The sequence below is a fragment of the Mchenga conophoros genome, linkage group LG14 (assembly GCF_057382185.1).
Source record: "Mchenga conophoros isolate Kocher_MC1m ecotype Shallow Benthic linkage group LG14, M_conophoros_male_GT1.1, whole genome shotgun sequence".
Taxonomy (NCBI): Eukaryota; Metazoa; Chordata; class Actinopteri; order Cichliformes; family Cichlidae; genus Mchenga; species Mchenga conophoros.
In genome coordinates this window covers 36,110,949-36,133,195 of record NC_140539.1, presented here as the reverse complement: position 1 = coordinate 36,133,195, position 22,247 = coordinate 36,110,949, and the positions used below count along the sequence as shown (strand labels likewise).

At 39.1% G+C, this 22,247-nt stretch overlaps 2 protein-coding genes across 4 annotated transcripts in view; both read left to right on the top strand.

Annotated features, from left to right (window-relative positions):
- Window positions 1-22,247, top strand: part of capn5a (calpain 5a) — a 55,808-nt gene that overhangs the window by 8,672 nt on the left and 24,889 nt on the right. Inside the window, exon 1 of one of the 2 annotated variants that reach the window (XM_085244241.1) lies at window positions 20,380-20,510. The exons of the other annotated variant lie outside the window; for it this stretch is intronic. The gene's annotated coding sequence lies outside the window, so the exon portion shown is untranslated. Of the gene's footprint in view, window positions 1-20,379; window positions 20,511-22,247 lie in introns of those variants that run through there. 2 annotated transcript variants of the gene reach the window in all.
- On the top strand, window positions 4,144-21,681 carry LOC146560270 (N-lysine methyltransferase KMT5A-like). Of its 2 annotated transcripts, XM_085244237.1 has the most exons (13): window positions 4,144-6,214; window positions 6,846-6,989; window positions 8,145-8,307; window positions 8,395-8,587; window positions 10,526-10,570; window positions 15,008-15,052; window positions 15,755-15,799; window positions 16,502-16,546; window positions 17,457-17,510; window positions 17,689-19,678; window positions 19,796-19,861; window positions 20,310-20,510; window positions 21,011-21,681. In XM_085244237.1, the coding sequence occupies exons 2-13, from the start codon at window positions 6,881-6,883 to the stop codon at window positions 21,223-21,225; spliced, it is 3,171 nt and encodes a 1,056-aa protein (XP_085100363.1). In that variant the 5' UTR covers window positions 4,144-6,214; window positions 6,846-6,880; the 3' UTR covers window positions 21,226-21,681. The 2 variants fall into 2 exon arrangements, with proteins under 2 accessions (XP_085100363.1, XP_085100365.1); XM_085244239.1 differs by lacking the exons at window positions 4,144-6,214; window positions 15,008-15,052; window positions 15,755-15,799; ... (4 more) ...; window positions 20,310-20,510; window positions 21,011-21,681 and adding exons at window positions 11,273-11,317; window positions 12,767-12,883 and having other exon boundaries at window positions 6,762-6,989.

Here is a 22,247-nt window from a genome sequence, read left to right as displayed (position 1 = left end):
GACAGAGGTTAATAACAGATATGATTCAATGCAGAGAGGTCTATTAACACATACTGAGTTATAAAGGTGACTGGAAAGGAAAAACTCAATGCATCATGGGAATCCCCGGCTGCCTACGTCTATTGCAGCATAACTAAGGGAGGATTCATGGTCACCTGGTCCAGCCCTAACTATATGCTTCAGCTAAAAGGAACGTTTTAAGCCTAATCTTGAAAGTAGAGATAGTGTCTGTCTCCCAAATCCAAACTGGAAGCTGGTTCCACAGAAAAGGGGCCTGAAAACTGAAGGCTCTGCCTCCCATTCTACTTTTAAATACTCTAGGAACAACAAGTAGGCCTGCAGAGTGAGAGCGAAGTGCTCTAATAGGGTGATATGGTACTACAAGGTCATTAAGATAAGATGGGGCCTGGTTATTTAAGACCTTGTATGTGAGGAGTAGAATTTTGAATTTAATTCTGGATTTAACAGGAAGCCAATGAAGGGAAGCCAAAACAGGAGAAATCTGCTCTCTCTTTCTAGTCCCTGTCAGTACTCTTGCTGCAGCATTTTGGATTAGCTGAAGGCTTTTCAGGGAGTTTTTAGGACATTCTGATAATAATGAATTACAGTAGTCCAGCCTGGAAGTAATAAATGCATGAACTAGTTTTTCAGCGTCACTAAGAGACAGGATATTTCTAACTTTAGAGATGTTGCACAAATGAAAGAAAGCAGGCTTACATATTTGTTTAATATGTGCATTGAAGGACATGTCTTGGTCAAAAATGACTCCAAGGTTCCTCACAGTATAACTGGAGGCCAAGGTAATGCCATCCAGGGTAAGAATCTGCTTAGATACCATATTTCTAAGATTTTCAGGGCCGAGTACAATAACCTCAGTTTGATCTGAATTAAGAAGCAGAAAGTTAGCGGCCATCCAGGTCTTTATGTCTTTAAGACATTCCTGCACTTTAACTAATTGGTGTGTGTTATCTGGCTTCATGGACAGAGCTGCGTGTCATCTGCATAGCAGTGTAAATGTATGCTATGTCTTCTAATGATACTGCCTAGGGGAAGCATGTATAATGTAAACAGAATTGGTCCTAGCACTGAACCCTGTGGAACTCCATAATTGACCTTAGTGGGTGAAGAGGACTCTCCATTTACATGAACAAATTGTAGTCTATTAGATAGATATGATACAAACCACTGGAGTGCAGTACCTGTAATACCTACAGCATGCTCTAATCGCTCTAATAGGATATTATGGTCAACAGTATCGAACGCTGCACTAAGGCCTAGCAGGACAAGCACAGAGATGAGTCCACTGTCAGAGGCCATAAGAAGATCATTTGTAACCTTCACTAAAGCTGTTTCTGTGCTGTGATAAGCTCTGAAACCTGACTGAAACTCTTCAAATAAACCATTCCTCTGCAGATGATCTGTTAGCTGTTTGACAACTACTCTTTCAAGGATTTTTGATATGAAAGGAAGGTTGGAGATTGGCCTATAATTAGCTAAGACTGCTGGGTCTAGAGATGGCTTTTTGAGTAAAGGTTTAACTACAGCCAGCTTGAAGGCCTGTGGTACATAGCCGATTATTAGAGATAGGTTGATCATATTTAAGATTGAAGCATTAATTAATGGCAGGACTTCTTTGAGCAGTTTTGTAGGAATGGGGTCTAAAAGACACGGAGGTTTGGAGGAAATAATTATAGAAGTTAACTCAGAAAGATCAATTGGAGAAAAAGAGTCTAACTTAACATCAACGGTACTAAAAGTAGCTGTAGATAATATTACATCTGTGGGATGATTATTGGTAATTTTTTCTCTAATGATAAGAATTTTATTTGTGAAGAAGTTCATGAAGTCATTACTAGTTAACGATGGTTGGCTCAAAAGTGCTCTGATTGTTTGTCAGCCTGGCTACAGTGCTGAAGAGAAACCTGGGGTTGTTCTTATTTTCTTCAATCAGTGATGAATAGTAAGATGTTCTGGCTTTGGGGGGGCTTTCTTATAAATCAGCAAAATATTTCTCCAATTATGATGATCCTCTAAATTTGTGACACGCCATTTCCTCTCCAGCTTACGAGTCATCTGCTTTAGGCTACGTGTTTGAGAATTATACCACAGAGTCAGGTACTTCTGATCTGAAACCTTAGTTTTCACAGGAGCTACAGTATCCAGAGTCATATGTAGTGAGGAGGTAAAATTATTATTAACAAGATAATTGACCTCTGTTGGGGTAGCGTTCAGATAGCTGCTCTGCTCTGTGTTGGTACAGGTCATTGAAGATGATAACAGTGGGTGGATTACATTCTTAAACATAGTTACAGCGCTTTCAGAAAGACATCTGTGATAAAGTCTACTCTCCACTGCTGTGTAATCAATTATTGTAAATGTAAATGTTATCAGGAAATGATCAGACAGGAGAGGGTTTTCAGGAAACACTGTTAAATGTTCAGTTTCTATGCCATATGTTAAAAACAAGATCTAGAGTGTGATTAAAGTGGTGGGTGGGTTCTTTTACATTTTGAGAGAAGCCAATTGAGTCTAATAACAGATTAAATGCCATGTTGAGGCTGTCATTCTTAGCATCTACATGGATGTTAAAATCACCCACAATAATTATTTTATTTGAGCTGAGCACTAAATCAGATAAAAAGTCTGAGAAATCAGAGAGAAACTCTGTGTAAGGCCCAGGTGGACAATAGATGATAACAAATAAGACTGGTTTCTAAAATTTTTCAGCTGGGGTGGACAATGTTAAGCATCAGGCTTTCAAATGAATTAAAAGTCTGTCTTGGTCTTTCATTAATTAATAGGCTGGTGTGAAAAATTGCTGCCACACCGCCCCCTCGGCCTGTGCTTCGAGGTTTCTGGTAGTTAGAATGACTCGGGGGTGTTGATTCATTTAAACTAACATAATCATCCTGCTACAACCAGGTTTCTGTAAGGAAAATCGATTGTTCTTTCTTTGTAATTGTTTATGTATAAGTTGTTTGTTGCTGGTTTTTATTTTGTTTTTCGTCTGTTTGGGAGCTGACACAGTCTCAAAGGAGATGTTTTTTTTGGGGGGGGGGGTAACAGGAGAAGAGAAGCTGCAGAGAGGCGTGTAAGACTGCAACTCTGCTTCCTGGTCCCAACTCTGGATAGTCATATTATGGGGGGTTTAATTAATTTGTCCATATTTCTAGAAATGAGAGCTGCTCCATCCAAAGTGGGATGGATGCCGTCTCTCCTTACAAGACCAGGTTTCCTTCAGAAGGTTTGCCAATTATCTATGAAGCCCACATCGTTTCTGGGACACCACTCAGACAGCCAGCAATTTAAGGAGAACATGCGGCTAAACATGTCACTCCTGGTCTGATTGGGGAGGGGACCAGAGAAAACTACAGAGTCCGACATTGTTTTGGCAAAGTTACACACCGATTCAATATTGATTTTAGTGACCTCCGATTGGCGTAACCGGGTGTCATTACTGCCGACGTGAATTATGATTTTACTGAATTTACGTTTACCCTTAGCCAGCAGTTTTAAATTTCCTTCAATGTCGCCTGCTCTGGCCCCTGGAAGACAATTGACTATGGTTGCCGGTGTCTCTAGCTTCACATGTCTGAGAACAGAATTACCAGAGTTTGACCCCCGACGGGTGTGTCGCCGAGTGGGGAAAAACGGTTAGACATATGTATGAATTTGAGGAGTGGAACCAAAATGCAGACACAAAGGAACGTGAAAGAAAATTTGAATATTAACAGAAAGCAAGCCGTTTATTAATCTCTACTTTTAAGATTAGGCTTCAAACTTTCCTTTTTGCTAAAGCATATAGTTAGGGCTGGATCAGATGACCCTGGATCCTCCCTTAGTTGTGCTGCAGTAGATGTAGGCTGCCAGGGGATTCCCATGAAGCACTGAGTTTTTTCCTTTCCAGTCACCTTTCTCACTCACTGTGTGTTAATAGACCTCTCTGCACTGAATCATACTTGTTATTAATCCACAGCATGTCTTTGTCCTGTCTTCCTTTTCTCACCCCAACTAGTCACAGCAGATGCCCGCCGCTCCCTGAGCCTGGTTCTGCCAGAGGTTTCTTCCTGTTAAAAGGGAGTTTTTCCTTCCCACTGTCGCCAAAGCGCTTGCTCATAGGTGGTCCTATGATTGTTGGGTTTTTCCTCTGTATCTATTATTGTGCAATCTACTGTACAATATAAAGCGCCTTCAGGCGATTGTTGTTGTGATTTGGCGCTATATAAATAAAATTTAATTTAATTAAAAGATTACAAAACAGAAGGCAGAGGTGAAGATAAACAATAACCTAACCTGGGGAAAATATTTTTTATTAAAAAAAAAAAACAAAAAAACCATGAAACCTGACATGGATACAAAGATACCTGGAACATGGAAACGTGGCACCAAAGACAACAGATGACCTGACACTGAACAAATTAGGACAGGACTTACAGTGGCTTGCAAAAGTATTCGGCCCCCTTTAACTTTCCCACATTTTGTCACATTACAGCCACAAACATGAATCAATTTTATTGGAATTCCACGTGAAAGACCAATACAAAGTGGTGTACACGTGAGAAGTGGAACGAAAATCATACATGATTCCAAACATTTTTTACAAATAAATAACTGAAAAGTGGGGTGTGCGCAATTATTCAGCCCCCTGAGTCAATACTTTGTAGAACCACCTTTTGCTGCAATTGGATTCCATTAAAATTGATTTGTGTCACGGCTGGGAAGGCGAGCCGTGTGGTGTGGAGGAAGGAGGACCCGAGATGCAAGCAGTGGATGAAAATGCTAGTGAAGTTTATTTACAAGGTGTAGTGGCAAACAAGCAGTGGGGCATGACAAATAACTGAAGACACCTAAACTGGGAAGAACTAAAATAACAGACCTGGGAGCATACGACAAAGGGCTGAGAGGCCGAGACGACGACCAGCAGGACACCGAGTAACACAGACTGACACGGAGGAACACAGACAAACCGGCAACAGGCAAGAGAACACACAGGGCTTAAATACACACACCAGTAATCAGGGGATGAGAGACAGGAGGGCAATACGGCTGGGAGGAATCAGAGCTGACGGGACAGGGGAAACGTAAAGTGAACACACTCACATCAGACAGAGACCTTCACAATAAAACAGGAAACTCAGACACGGGGAACCAAACAAGACACAGAACTAAACAGACAGATTCACAAACAGACGGGGTGACACCATAGACAGAGACACAGACTCAGAGGCAGACCAAATATAAGACATAGAACTCAAACAATAATAATAATCATCATCATAATAATAAACTAGAAAATGATAATAAACTAAAAGCGCTAGGTCACCGACCCAGGACCATGACAATTTGTGTTTGTGGCAGTAATGTGACAAAATGTGGAAAAGAGGGACGAATACTTTTGCAAGCCACTGTAAGTACACAGAAAGATAATGAGGGGATGAGGAACAGCTGGGACAAGGGGAAACAAAACTAGACTCATTGCATATAGGACAAGGACTTTCCCAATAAAACAGACATCACAAGGGTAATCTAATAAACAAATGAACTTAGCAAACCTAAAGAACTTATAAACAAACATCGACATCCAAACAAACTAAAACTTAAAACGCTGGGTCAACAGACCCAGGAAAGTGACAGTAAAATCATTTATTATATACATTATACTTATTTTCTTAAATTGCTTATCTATTATCTGTATTTTCACTCGGGGGTCTAGGGGTGCTGCTCTTCTTTTCATGACAAATTAGGACATGTTTATGATAACACACTGACAATATCAGGACAATTTTGGCCTTACTCTATCAGTGAACAGCATGCCCATGCTAACTTAAACTAGACCAGCAAGCTAACCCCATGTGTATTAAGTGTTACTTAAGAATAGGAACCAAACAAATTAACGGAACGAAATTAACTGTAACAGCAGTTTGCAAAACATTGTGACAGTTCTCAAGTGTTCCTACCTCAAATACAGCACGTGTTGCTGTGTTTTTGTTGTTAAATGGACGAGGAGAGACCGTGGCTGGTGAGAGGATGCAGCATTTCGTCAGTGGAGCATAGAACGACGTCTCTGATTGGTCAACAAGTGAGTAAAGATGCATCTGATTGTTCGAAAGCCTCAACCAAAGAGCTGCTGGTCACGGCAAGATACAAACTCGCCGGAGCTCTGCGTGAACGGCACATCCGGGACCTTCAGCACTCAGGAGAGATTTATCTTGACGTATGTATTTACCTTTGATATCCATGATTTCACGCACGCTTCGAGGTAAAGTTGTATGTTTAACAAGCTAATTAATGTTAGCTAAATGGAATGGAAACAACACACAATCGATTTGAATAAAGTTAAAATGGTGCATGATGATAAATGGTAATAAATATACTTTAGCTTTATCTTCAGCAACAGATATTAGAAGTTAAATTTAATTGTTTTTAAATTTCCACTGGAGTTAAAGGGCCTGCGGCCCTCTCTGCATCTGCAACTGCAGAGACAGTCAGTCTAAGCTCTTTTTAAGTGTAGGCTACTGCAACACGCATTTTATTTCAAGATATGTTTTCTGGGATTTAAATGATAATATTAATGTTTTCCTGTTTAGCACAAATCAATGACATTAGTGTTTCAGTAATGGTAGTAAAGTGCACAGTTTACAGTATTTGTCCGTGTATTGGCATGTTAAAATTATTCGTGAAGGTAATTTAATGTCACATTACATTTGCAAAGTGTTTGCACTGGTATATTAGTCTGATTAGCAAATGCATTGTGATTTAAGGCAGAAAAATACTATTTAAAATACCATGTAAAGAAAGTACTGGTTGGTTTTGTCTTGCTGACTTTTCGTCATTTTCTCATGAAGATGTGTACAGGTTGAGCAGATTGAGAGTGAAGAACATGTCAAAAAGAAGACTCAGACTTCGTCCTGAAGCAGAGGCTGCTCACTTTATTTTATCTGGAAGTGACAAGACTTGTTTAAAGGCCCAATGGATCAATGACTATAAAGGTATGTTATATGTTGTTCCTTATGGCTACTGCATGAATATTACCAGAGCTGCAACTAATGTTTATTATAATATTTAATAATATTGTCATGGCCCTGCGACCATGACTCGGTGACTTTGTGTTTATGTTCTTTATTGTTATTACTTTCATTATTATTCATGGCTGTTTTGGGATGGTTTGTGTTTGGGATTTTAGACACTGGGTTCTGGGTTTGTGCTCCTTCTGTTGGTCCCTGGTGTTAGTGTTCCCCTGTCTCATCAGGTTAATCAGGTCCAGCTGTGTCTCCCACCTGTGTGTGACTTCCCAGTGTCTCTCTGTGTATTTATAGTGTGTGTTTGCCTCTGTTCCTCGTCGCGTCGTCTGTGTTCATACCTGGTGTAATCCTCTGCGTGCTCTCCCTGCTGTTCTCCCTTCATGTTCAGGTTTCCCACTCCTCTGTGTAGTTTATCCCAGTTTAGTTTCGTCCTTAGTTCTGTTTGCCATCTCCACTTTGTGTTTGATATTATCAATAAATCACCCTCACACCTGAATAAGTGCTGCGTTTTGGGTCCTCCTTCCACTCTCCACACGGCCGCTGCCCCGGACCGTGACAAATATATAACAATTGCTTCAGTTTCCCTGAGGGAACCTCCCAAAGCTAGCTAGCTATCTATCTATCATCTAGATTAAAAAATGTTTTATATTTTCATGTATTTGAAATTTGTTGCCAACTATTTTAATAATTGTTTTTTTTTATTATTAGCATTTATTTATTGTATCAACTCATTTGTTGCAGCCCTGAACATAAGCATCTAGATCAGGGGTGCCCAATCCCGGTCCTCGAGAGCTACCGTCCTGCAGCTTTTAGATGCATCCTTGTTCCCACACACCTGAATCAAATGGTTTGATCTCTTCAGCATGCCATCATGTTTGGCAAAGGCCTGATAACAAGCCATTCATTTGATTCAGGTGTGTGGGAACAAGGATGCATCTAAAAGCTGCAGGACAGTAGCTCTCGAGGACCGGGATTGGGCACCCCTGATCTAGATGTTCCCCTCACAATTAAAACATTTTGTGATTGTTTGTTCTGCATATGTTTTGTCAGTGGCTGATCAGCTGCAGTAAACCTGATTTGGATTGTATTACTTAACGCTACTTATTGAACATCTTGTATTAGGACGTGGTGTATTTGCCTCTGAACCAATTGAAAAGGGATCCTTTGTGGTCGAGTACCGTGGGGAGCTTATCTCAGAACATGAACGGGACAAGCGGCAGAAAAAGTACACAGAAAAGCAAACTGCTTTCCTATTTGATTTTAAATGGAAAAATAGCACATGGTGGTAAGTAAAGGCATATACAATATCAGTTGTTCTTTACAACATTATGTTTTTAGTGAACAAAACATATGTTCTTTTCTTCACTTTTAGCATTGATGCCTCCCGTGAAGACGACTCACTTGGCCGGCTGGTTAATGATGACCACAAGTACCCAAACTGCAAGATGAAACAGCTGGCAGTCCAGGATAAACCTCATCTCTGCTTGTTTGCTATTGAAAATATCCAAGCGGAGACTGAAATCACCTATGACTATGGAGAATCTATGTGGCCATGGCGAGCTCTGGTAAGTAAATCCTCTTCATAGATTGTGCAGTACAGGGAATGTTAAATATTAGTAGATGAAAAGATAGATATTATTCTAGTTATGAAGACCAGAGTAGATCAGTGCAGGGTTTTATTGACAAAATTTGATATTTTTGTCCTTTTACAGATGTTTTTGTCCATTTAACCTGAAGCTGATCAGTTTACATGATTGGATTTCTGGGGAAATAGATGGCTTTACATCAGTGTTGGGTTTAGAGCTTTTATTGCCAACAGCAGGACAAGTTAGAAGTCAGGAACATGAACTCTACATGTGTTCAGTCGTCATGTCCTCATATTGTTTCAAGCTGTGAAGAACATGAGTGTGTTTCAGAATATATATATCTTTGCAGCAGTTACGATAATAATGTGCTGTTTGCACGATGAGCACTGCTGCTCTTTCTCAGCAAGAGCCTCCCCGAAATTGACCGTGCGCTTTGTGTTGTCCGTGCGCGCGTCTGTGCATTTCGTGGCGTCTGTGCAGAAATGACTCGCAAGACAAGGCTGCAAACTATTCTCACAGACTTCAAATGTGCACTTGAATCCAAGAAGATAGAAAAGGATCTCTCTCTGTCTCTCCCCCAGCTCTGCTGACTTGCCACTGAGAGAGTAACAACTGCCCCTCCCCCCTCTGCTCTGCAAACACGTGGCTGCTTTTGCACCCCTCCCCCCTCTGCTCTGCAAACAGGTGGCTGCTTTTGCACCCCTCCCCCCTCTGCTCTGCAAACACGTGGCTGCTTTTGCACCCCTCCACTCACTTGCTCAGAGCCAGTGTGTGCAAAGTGGAGCAACATAACACTGACAGAGGTTCAGAGAAGGGAAAAAAAACAAAAAACGGAGCAGGCTGCCGTTGTTCACTTCAAGAAGGCGGCTCTATAGGCTGTTTTGTTTGCGACCGACACACAGTATAAATATATTCTCAATCACATTCACACCACTCTGTTATATCAGTTCCACTACATCAAGACTATTTTATGGTGGTGAGCTGTTTTATTGTCATGTATTTTGCATAGTAAGATAACCATGTCCTGCATTCAAAACCACTGAAAATGTCTATGGTGGTGCTGTACCTAATATTTTGCTCATTTGATCCAAAACCTATTTTTCCTTTATTTTGAAGGCTGAGGCTTAGATCCATTAGGTATTCACGAGAAAGGCATCATCACATGTCAGGATTACAGTATATCGAAAATATGTGATTATAATGGGAGTCAATGGGACCCAAAATGGTACGAGGAACACAGGAGGTAACACTTATGTGAATCTCCTTTGCTATATGCCACACCATAGAGGGGATCATTGAATTTTAAAAATAATCCTAAAATGCACCTCATGGCCAAGTTTCATGCAACTAGTCTTTAAAATGATTGATATATTGAGAATCAAAAATCCAAAGGGTCCCTATTTTGACTTAAACCCTCCGAGGGTTTTAAAGCATCAATTTGGTCTTTATTCCAATTAAATTTAATATTTTTGTCCTTTTACGCATGTTTTTGTCCATTTAACCTGAAGCTGATCAGTTTACATGATTGGATTTCTGGGGAAATAGATGGCTTTACATCAGTGTTGGGTTTAGAGCTTTTATTGCCAACAGCAGGACAAGTTAGAAGTCAGGAACATGAACTCTACATGTGTTCAGTCGTCATGTCCTCATATTGTTTCAAGCTGTGAAGAACATGAGTGTGTTTCAGAATACGTCCTCATATGGTTGGACCAACAACTCTAGTGTGTGTGTTACACTGTCCTCATATTGTTGGGTAGCAGAACTGTACTGTGTTAAGTTTCTATAGAATCTGGCATAAGGAAGTCAGATCCTTCTGTAATAATGTTCACTGAAACAAGTATGATCTGTAGTTAATGAGCTAGTCAGCATTTGTAGTACAGAATGTTTCTGACATTATATTGTTGTCTTTTGTTGCAGACACCAAGTGTTGAGACCCTGTCCCAACCTCCTACAGACCAAGAAGTGAGTGACAAATCCACTTCATTCCTCCAACAGGTTACGCATAAATTTTTGTATTTGGAATCAAGTATATGAGTCAGTTGGGCCTAGTGCATAAATGAAATGCACTTTGATTGTATTAAAACAATCAGTTTGAGTGAAAGTTTCCCAAAATCAACATTAGCATTAGGAGAAGGAAATTGGCTATACCAGTTGTTAGTCCAAACTTTCCCTTTAAAGCATCAATTTGGTCTTTATTCCAATTAAATTTAATATTTTTGTCCTTTTACACATGTTTTTGTCCATTTAACCTGAAGCTGATCAGTTTACATGATTGGATTTCTGGGGAAATAGATGGCTTTACATCAGTGTTGGGTTTAGAGCTTTTATTGACAACAGCAGGACAAGTTAGAAGTCAGGAACATGAACTCTACATGTGTTCAGTCGTCATGTCCTCATATTGTTTCAAGCTGTGAAGAACATGAGTGTGTTTCAGAATACGTCCTCATATGGTTGGACCAACAACTCTAGTGTGTGTGTTACACTGTCCTCATATTGTTGGGTAGCAGAACTGTACTGTGTTAAGTTTCTATAGAATCTGGCATAAGGAAGTCAGATCCTTCTGTAATAATGTTCACTGAAACAAGTATGATCTGTAGTTAATGAGCTAGTCAGCATTTGTAGTACAGAATGTTTCTGACATTATATTGTTGTCTTTTGTTGCAGACACCAAGTGTTGAGACCCTGTCCCAACCTCCTACAGACCAAGAAGTGAGTGACAAATCCACTTCATTCCTCCAACAGGTTACGCATAAATTTTTGTATTTGGAATCAAGTATATGAGTCAGTTGGGCCTAGTGCATAAATGAAATGCACTTTGATTGTATTAAAACAATCAGTTTGAGTGAAAGTTTCCCAAAATCAACATTAGCATTAGGAGAAGGAAATTGGCTATACCAGTTGTTAGTCCAAACTTTCCCTTTAAAGCATCAATTTGGTCTTTATTCCAATTAAATTTAATATTTTTGTCCTTTTACACATGTTTTTGTCCATTTAACCTGAAGCTGATCAGTTTACATGATTGGATTTCTGGGGAAATAGATGGCTTTACATCAGTGTTGGGTTTAGAGCTTTTATTGACAACAGCAGGACAAGTTAGAAGTCAGGAACATGAACTCTACATGTGTTCAGTCGTCATGTCCTCATATTGTTTCAAGCTGTGAAGAACATGAGTGTGTTTCAGAATACGTCCTCATATGGTTGGACCAACAACTCTAGTGTGTGTGTTACACTGTCCTCATATTGTTGGGTAGCAGAACTGTACTGTGTTAAGTTTCTATAGAATCTGGCATAAGGAAGTCAGATCCTTCTGTAATAATGTTCACTGAAACAAGTATGATCTGTAGTTAATGAGCTAGTCAGCATTTGTAGTACAGAATGTTTCTGACATTATATTGTTGTCTTTTGTTGCAGACACCAAGTGTTGAGACCCTGTTCCAACCTCCTACAGACCAAGAAGTGAGTGACAAATCCACTTCATTCCTCCAACAGGTTACGCATAAATTTTTGTATTTGGAATCAAGTATATGAGTCAGTTGGGCCTAGTGCATAAATGAAATGCACTTTGATTGTATTAAAACAATCAGTTTGAGTGAAAGTTTCCCAAAATCAACATTAGCATTAGGAGAAGGAAATTGGCTATACCAGTTGTTAGTCCAAACTTTCCCTTTAAAGCATCAATTTGGTCTTTATTCCAATTAAATTTAATATTTTTGTCCTTTTACGCATGTTTTTGTCCATTTAACCTGAAGCTGATCAGTTTACATGATTGGATTTCTGGGGAAATAGATGGCTTTACATCAGTGTTGGGTTTAGAGCTTTTATTGCCAACAGCAGGACAAGTTAGAAGTCAGGAACATGAACTCTACATGTGTTCAGTCGTCATGTCCTCATATTGTTTCAAGCTGTGAAGAACATGAGTGTGTTTCAGAATACGTCCTCATATGGTTGGACCAACAACTCTAGTGTGTGTGTTACACTGTCCTCATATTGTTGGGTAGCAGAACTGTACTGTGTTAAGTTTCTATAGAATCTGGCATAAGGAAGTCAGATCCTTCTGTAATAATGTTCACTGAAACAAGTATGATCTGTAGTTAATGAGCTAGTCAGCATTTGTAGTACAGAATGTTTCTGACATTATATTGTTGTCTTTTGTTGCAGACACCAAGTGTTGAGACCCTGTCCCAACCTCCTACAGACCAAGAAGTGAGTGACAAATCCACTTCATTCCTCCAACAGGTTACGCATAAATTTTTGTATTTGGAATCAAGTATATGAGTCAGTTGGGCCTAGTGCATAAATGAAATGCACTTTGATTGTATTAAAACAATCAGTTTGAGTGAAAGTTTCCCAAAATCAACATTAGCATTAGGAGAAGGAAATTGGCTATACCAGTTGTTAGTCCAAACTTTCCCTTTAAAGCATCAATTTGGTCTTTATTCCAATTAAATTTAATATTTTTGTCCTTTTACACATGTTTTTGTCCATTTAACCTGAAGCTGATCAGTTTACATGATTGGATTTCTGGGGAAATAGATGGCTTTACATCAGTGTTGGGTTTAGAGCTTTTATTGCCAACAGCAGGACAAGTTAGAAGTCAGGAACATGAACTCTACATGTGTTCAGTCGTCATGTCCTCATATTGTTTCAAGCTGTGAAGAACATGAGTGTGTTTCAGAATACGTCCTCATATGGTTGGACCAACAACTCTAGTGTGTGTGTTACACTGTCCTCATATTGTTGGGTAGCAGAACTGTACTGTGTTAAGTTTCTATAGAATCTGGCATAAGGAAGTCAGATCCTTCTGTAATAATGTTCACTGAAACAAGTATGATCTGTAGTTAATGAGCTAGTCAGCATTTGTAGTACAGAATGTTTCTGACATTATATTGTTGTCTTTTGTTGCAGACACCAAGTGTTGAGACCCTGTCCCAACCTCCTACAGACCAAGAAGTGAGTGACAAATCCACTTCATTCCTCCAACAGGTTACGCATAAATTTTTGTATTTGGAATCAAGTATATGAGTCAGTTGGGCCTAGTGCATAAATGAAATGCACTTTGATTGTATTAAAACAATCAGTTTGAGTGAAAGTTTCCCAAAATCAACATTAGCATTAGGAGAAGGAAATTGGCTATACCAGTTGTTAGTCCAAACTTTCCCTTTAAAGCATCAATTTGGTCTTTATTCCAATTAAATTTAATATTTTTGTCCTTTTACACATGTTTTTGTCCATTTAACCTGAAGCTGATCAGTTTACATGATTGGATTTCTGGGGAAATAGATGGCTTTACATCAGTGTTGGGTTTAGAGCTTTTATTGCCAACAGCAGTACAAGTTAGAAGTCAGGAACATGAACTCTACATGTGTTCAGTCGTCATGTCCTCATATTGTTTCAAGCTGTGAAGAACATGAGTGTGTTTCAGAATACGTCCTCATATGGTTGGACCAACAACTCTAGTGTGTGTGTTACACTGTCCTCATATTGTTGGGTAGCAGAACTGTACTGTGTTAAGTTTCTATAGAATCTGGCATAAGGAAGTCAGATCCTTCTGTAATAATGTTCACTGAAACAAGTATGATCTGTAGTTAATGAGCTAGTCAGCATTTGTAGTACAGAATGTTTCTGACATTATATTGTTGTCTTTTGTTGCAGACACCAAGTGTTGAGACCCTGTCCCAACCTCCTACAGACCAAGAAGTGAGTGACAAATCCACTTCATTCCTCCAACAGGTTACTCATAAATTTTTGTATTTGGAATCAAGTATATGAGTCAGTTGGGCCTAGTGCATAAATGAAATGCACTTTGATTGTATTAAAACAATCAGTTTGAGTGAAAGTTTCCCAAAATCAACATTAGCATTAGGAGAAGGAAATTGGCTATACCAGTTGTTAGTCCAAACTTTCCCTTTAAAGCATCAATTTGGTCTTTATTCCAATTAAATTTAATATTTTTGTCCTTTTACGCATGTTTTTGTCCATTTAACCTGAAGCTGATCAGTTTACATGATTGGATTTCTGGGGAAATAGATGGCTTTACATCAGTGTTGGGTTTAGAGCTTTTATTGACAACAGCAGGACAAGTTGGAAGTCAGGAACATGAACTCTACATGTGTTCAGTCGTCATGTCCTCATATTGTTTCAAGCTGTGAAGAACATGAGTGTGTTTCAGAATACGTCCTCATATGGTTGGACCAACAACTCTAGTGTGTGTGTTACACTGTCCTCATATTGTTGGGTAGCAGAACTGTACTGTGTTAAGTTTCTATAGAATCTGGCATAAGGAAGTCAGATCCTTCTGTAATAATGTTCACTGAAACAAGTATGATCTGTAGTTAATGAGCTAGTCAGCATTTGTAGTACAGAATGTTTCTGACATTATATTGTTGTCTTTTGTTGCAGACACCAAGTGTTGAGACCCTGTCCCAACCTCCTACAGACCAAGAAGTGAGTGACAAATCCACTTCATTCCTCCAACAGGTTACTCATAAATTTTTGTATTTGGAATCAAGTATATGAGTCAGTTGGGCCTAGTGCATAAATGAAATGCACTTTGATTGTATTAAAACAATCAGTTTGAGTGAAAGTTTCCCAAAATCAACATTAGCATTAGGAGAAGGAAATTGGCTATACCAGTTGTTAGTCCAAACTTTCCCTTTAAAGCATCAATTTGGTCTTTATTCCAATTAAATTTAATATTTTTGTCCTTTTACGCATGTTTTTGTCCATTTAACCTGAAGCTGATCAGTTTACATGATTGGATTTCTGGGGAAATAGATGGCTTTACATCAGTGTTGGGTTTAGAGCTTTTATTGACAACAGCAGGACAAGTTGGAAGTCAGGAACATGAACTCTACATGTGTTCAGTCGTCATGTCCTCATATTGTTTCAAGCTGTGAAGAACATGAGTGTGTTTCAGAATACGTCCTCATATGGTTGGACCAACAACTCTAGTGTGTGTGTTACACTGTCCTCATATTGTTGGGTAGCAGAACTGTACTGTGTTAAGTTTCTATAGAATCTGGCATAAGGAAGTCAGATCCTTCTGTAATAATGTTCACTGAAACAAGTATGATCTGTAGTTAATGAGCTAGTCAGCATTTGTAGTACAGAATGTTTCTGACATTATATTGTTGTCTTTTGTTGCAGACACCAAGTGTTGAGACCCTGTCCCAACCTCCTACAGACCAAGAAGTGAGTGACAAATCCACTTCATTCCTCCAACAGGTTACGCATAAATTTTTGTATTTGGAATCAAGTATATGAGTCAGTTGGGCCTAGTGCATAAATGAAATGCACTTTGATTGTATTAAAACAATCAGTTTGAGTGAAAGTTTCCCAAAATCAACATTAGCATTAGGAGAAGGAAATTGGCTATACCAGTTGTTAGTCCAAACTTTCCCTTTAAAGCATCAATTTGGTCTTTATTCCAATTAAATTTAATATTTTTGTCCTTTTACGCATGTTTTTGTCCATTTAACCTGAAGCTGATCAGTTTACATGATTGGATTTCTGGGGAAATAGATGGCTTTACATCAGTGTTGGGTTTAGAGCTTTTATTGACAACAGCAGGACAAGTTGGAAGTCAGGAACATGAACTCTACATGTGTTCAGTCGTCATGTCCTCATATTGTTTCAAGCTGTGAAGAACATGAGTGTGTTTCAGAATACGTCCTCATATGGTTGGACCAACAACTCTAGTGTGTGTGTTACACTGTCCTCATATTGTTGGGTAGCAGAACTGTACTGTGTTAAGTTTCTATAGAATCTGGCATAAGGAAGTCGGATCCTTCTGTAATAATGTTCACTGAAACAAGTATGATCTGTAGTTAATGAGCTAGTCAGCATTTGTAGTACAGAATGTTTCTGACATTATATTGTTGTCTTTTGTTGCAGACACCAAGTGTTGAGACCCTGTTCCAACCTCCTACAGACCAAGAAGTGAGTGACAAATCCACTTCATTCCTCCAACAGGTTACGCATAAATTTTTGTATTTGGAATCAAGTATATGAGTCAGTTGGGCCTAGTGCATAAATGAAATGCACTTTGATTGTATTAAAACAATCAGTTTGAGTGAAAGTTTCCCAAAATCAACATTAGCATTAGAAGGAAATTGGCTATACCAGTTGTTAGTCCAAACTTTCCCTTTAAAGCATCAATTTGGTCTTTATTCCAATTAAATTTAATATTTTTGTCCTTTTACGCATGTTTTTGTCCATTTAACCTGAAGCTGATCAGTTTACATGATTGGATTTCTGGGGAAATAGATGGCTTTACATCAGTGTTGGGTTTAGAGCTTTTATTGCCAACAGCAGGACAAGTTAGAAGTCAGGAACATGAACTCTACATGTGTTCAGTCGTCATGTCCTCATATTGTTTCAAGCTGTGAAGAACATGAGTGTGTTTCAGAATACGTCCTCATATGGTTGGCCCAACAACTCTAGTGTGTGTGTTACACTGTCCTCATATTGTTGGGTAGCAGAACTGTACTGTGTTAAGTTTCTATAATATCTAGAATAAGGAACTCAGATCCTCCTGTCAATAATGTTCACTAATGTATCTGTGACATATATGTGAACTCAATGCAGCCTTTCATCTCAGCAAATATAATTAATGATTGACAGGGTTCACAAATGAATTTTCACCCAAGATTTTATGTCAAAATGACATGACACAAAGTGTGTGATATGTATGTTAAATCATTCTCACTATTAAGTTACAATGCATTGTTTTTCATTTCTTAACCTACTAGCAATGTTTTTTACAGTATACTGAATTGCATAATAATTTTGAGTTAGTTTTCAAATGAATTATAATTACAAACATTGAATTTGTTACATTTCATGTAAGGCCAGACAAAAATCTCGAGTTCTCACCTTTCACCAGACAGCTACCTCAGAGCAGGTAAGCCAGCTGCCTTTTTCTTCTTCATTCAAATTGTTTATGCTATGTAATTATGCATATTTACTACATGAATGCATTTTCATCAAGTCATGGATTGCAGAATGTTCTGCTACTGGAGGGGGAATGACATTCTAGCTATTAATAAATACAAAGATGCTTTTTCTCCATTTTCGTTCAGATCTCTACTGATGAATTCTCAGATTGTACGGATTATGAAGATAAAGACTATTTCCCAGATTCATGTGGCAGTTCCTCTGACACAAGTCTCCATAGTGTGGACATGAAAATCACAGAATCTGTGGTTCCCCAAAATACGTTAAATGACATGGCATTGGAGACGGCTTCAGGACACAGTGGGAAGATCACCAGTTCAGAGAAACCTACAACATTTAGTTTGTCACTGAGAAGTAGCAGTCACAGTACTTCGGTAACAAGCCGCAGTTTTGATTCATCAGGGGTCACATCACCTAAAAACAGCTCCATAAAAGTCCTACCTTTGCCAAACACGGAAAGACAAAGCAAGTACAACAAGAAGCAATACTGTCTATATTGTAAAAAGGCCATTGCTAAATTGGCAAGACACCTTGAATCTGCCCACGGTAATGTGCCAGAAGTTGCAAGCGCCTTCAGTTATGATAAAAGATCCTGCAAAAGAAGAGATTTGTTGCGCTCTATTAAGAAGAGGGGAAACTTTAACCATAATGCTACTGTGGCAACTTCTGGTGCTGGAGAAATGGTTGCTTGTCGAAGACCCACTACTGCAACAGGATCTGAGGACTACCGTCATTGTAAATTTTGTCAAGGACTATATGCAAGAAATTGCCTTTGGAGGCATGTGAGAAGGTGCCCTCAGAGGTTTAATGAGGAAGCTCCCTCTGGGCAAAGACGGATGCATCTGCAATTACCGAAACCTGATCAAGTTCATGAAGCTGTATGGAAGATTGCTTGTGAAATGAATCAGGATGACATTTCCTTTGTAGTAACGAGTGAAAGAGACATTCTTAGCCTTGGTGAGTCACTGTACAATGGCAGAAAACCAAATGAGAAAAGGAATGATTACATACGCCAAAAAATGAGAGAGATCGCAAGGTTATTGATAACCGCCAGAGCTATGACACCTTTGAAGAGCACAGAAGACCTTGTTATGCCTACTAACTTTCCCCATGTCATACAAGCAGTCAGAGCTGTTGCTGGTTATGAGCAGGAGAGCAACTCATATAAAACCCCATCCTTGGCTTTGAAATTGGGACACAGTTTGGCTAAAGTTGCAAGCATTGTGCAGTGTAAAGCCATCATTGCAAATCGCTATGATGTTGCAGAGTCAGCCAAGCAGTTTGCCACTCTGTATGAAAAAAAGTGGTCAGAGTCCATTTCAGCTGCTGCATTGGGCACACTTCAACAAGCCAAATGGAATAAACCACAGATTTTGCCATTTACACAGGATGTGTCACTGCTGCATAAGTTTCTTGCTACTAAGTCCGCAATGTACATGAAGGACCTTGAGGAAAAACCCAACAGCACAACCTTCGGAAATCTTGCTCAAGTGACTTTGACGCAGGTAGTGCTATTTAACAGAAAAAGGCAAGGAGAAGTTTCAAAAATGGAGCTCCAGGTTTTTACATCCCGGAATCGCACAGAGTTGAATCCTGACATTATGATCGGCCTAACTGAGTTTGAAAGGAAACTTGCAAAGCACTTTGACAGAGTTGAGATTCGTGGTAAAAGATCAAGAATGGTACCTGTGCTTCTCACACCTGACATGATCACTGCAATGGAGCTCCTCGCAAAAGCCAGAAGTGAGTGTCAAGTCCACACAGAGAATGTGTACTTGTTTGCACGCCCAGGTGTCCTTTCCCATTACAGAGGCTCTGACTGCTTTCGCAAGTATGCAAATAAATGTGGTGCAAAGTACCCAGAGGCCCTTACCTCAACAAGATTGCGGAAACAAGTTGCCACTTTGTCCACAGTACTAAATCTAAAAGAAAATGAAATGGATCAACTTGCCACCTTTCTCGGACACGACATCCGTGTCCATCGAGAATTCTACCGGCTTCCAGAGAGTACCCTGCAGCTTGCAAAAGTCAGCAAACTGTTGATTGCAATGGAGAAAGGAAAACTGTCTGACCTGCAGGGGAAAGGGCTGGATGACATCGTGATCAATCCTGATGGTGAATTCTTTTTCTTTCTTTTTTTTTTGAAACATAGTTATCTTTGAATATAACATTTGTGAATGTTCAGCAGATTCTAATATAAATATTTTGTCTTGATTATTTTTCCCCAACAAGATGAAGCAGTTACAAGTGATGATGATTCCAGTGGAGAAACCATCACTGACCCTCAACAACACAAAGGTATCTTGACTTGCCCAGTGTGTGATAATATCTTTAAGTTATGAGACTGGAGACAGTTAATAGGTTCATGTCATGTTAGATGGGCTTAAGGGACAGCAGTATATAAATTAGACAGAATGGTAGACACCATTCATTAATATGGTACTAAAAGATCTGGATACATTGAAGTCTGGCAAAATGCATAAATAAGCAATACAAAGGCAAATATTAAATATAAGGATTAGGAGGTCCACTTCTGTGAGATTAGGCACACAAGTTGAGAGGTAGTGCATGCAAGTAATGTGTTTCTAGGGAGATGCCTGAGTATTGATGAGTATTATTAGTAGATTATGTTCACATGTAAAATATTCATATCAAATGTAAAATTACACACTGCCCAATGCTGACTTTGCCTACAATGCAAACAAAAAATGCATTAATTCTCATATTTCACTGTTACTTTTCAAAGGCTCAAGGACCAAGAATTCTGGGAACCAAAGCCACACACTTTACTCAGCTTCCCTGGACAATATGGAGGGCGCTTCTGCCTCAACCACCCTGGACAATATGGAGGGCGCTTCTGCCTCAACCACCCTGGACAATATGGAGGGCGCTTCTGCCTCAACCACCCTGGACAGCAAAAACATCAGCAACACTACACCAGGAAAGGGTAAAGGTACCCATATACAAAATGTTTTAAGTGAATATACTTGTTATCAATGGACATGTTTATTCTTTTCAGGCATGACACTATTAAGAGCTTTTATCATAATCCGTTTCATCTTCTTTGATTCCCAGCAGAACACAGCACTTCAAATGGTTCATCCCAAGCATCCTTGAAGGAGCATTAAGCAATATCTTTTCACTGCTAGGTGTGCTGTTTTGCACTGCCTGTAAACCAAACCAAAGTCTATGGCTGGAGATCAACACAGAGAGAGGGATTGTGACTTCATGCTGTACTCCAGATGAAATTACACCTCTAATTATTCACATAGCCATTTTTAATTCCTTCAACCTAAGTATGATGAATTGTGCTTATTGCTCCTTTAAAGTGCTCCAGTAGAAAGCAAGGTTTAAGAACATTTTGTATTCACATTAGAAACTAGAATATTTTCTCTCTTATCTTACATTCGCATTAAGATATATATTTTTTGTTTCCATTTATGACAGCTGGGAAGGCAAGGTGCAAGTGGACAGATGATGAAGTAAAGGCTGTTGAGCGGCACTTACTTCATTTCATAACAAGCTGCAAAGTACCTGGCAAAAAGGAATGTGACTCCTGCATCCAAGCAGAGCCGGCAGCTCTGAAAGGCAGAGACTGGGTTGCCATAAAGTATTACATCCACAACAGGATCGTAGCATTGAAAAGAAAGATGAATAAATAAAATTACAAAATGCAGGTTCAGGAATGCTGCATCAGTTAAAATTAACTTGATTTTCATTTTTATTTTTTTTAAATTTTTGACTTTGTCTGTTGGGTTAGTAATGACTAAGTTACTCAGTCCTTTCTCCTGGTTTTTGCCATCATAAGTTAATACTCAAGGGAGATAGTTTGTTACTCTCAGTTATTTCAGTATTGCAGGTCTCTGCATTGCATTGTTTATACCCATAAATCTGTTTATTATGGGTGCATTTTGTAATTAAAAAATAAGAAAGGCAGAAAATGTTCCATGTTTTTATTCACATAAACATTCACTGCAAAATTAATGCAATACAATATTAAGACTTAAAAAGTAGACTGACCACATTTTTGAGCTATGTCTCTTTTTAAGTCTCTATACAGCTCAGATTTACTGTGTTGTATTAACACATGAATGTCTGATATTTCTGTCAGAAGTTACCCGACTGGTGAGCATTACTATTGTGCATCCATGCCTATTATATTGTAATCTCAAAAGGAGCCAAGCTGAAAATACAGACCCTACCCTTACCTGGTCCTTATAAGTCATGTATACTTGAAAATTATGTGTGTATCCATGGGCTTCACAATTCACCTAAACATGAAATATCAGTGTGTGTGACCTTATGGTACTCATAAGTCACATAAACCTGACAGTGTCCTCATAAGTAGCAGTAAATTCAGGTTTGACCAAAATTTAACCCTAGCCAAAATCTCAACAGATGGGCGTGTTCCTGGAAGCATGGGTCAAATTTTTTGTGATTCCCATGCCTCTAGGACCTTCGGAAAGGCACGTTCCCATTTGTCACATTTTTGTCATAGGTACTGATATATCATGAAAACACGTATGTGTGTGTGTGTGTGTGTGTAATAAGGTCAGTAAGACCAAAGCCTGCAAGGGAAGGGAGCAAACCTGTGAGTCAATACGACATGGCATAATTACAAGTGAATGCAATGGTGATACTGTTTTCCAGTCTTTTCATGTTTTGCATATGCTGATAAATTTCC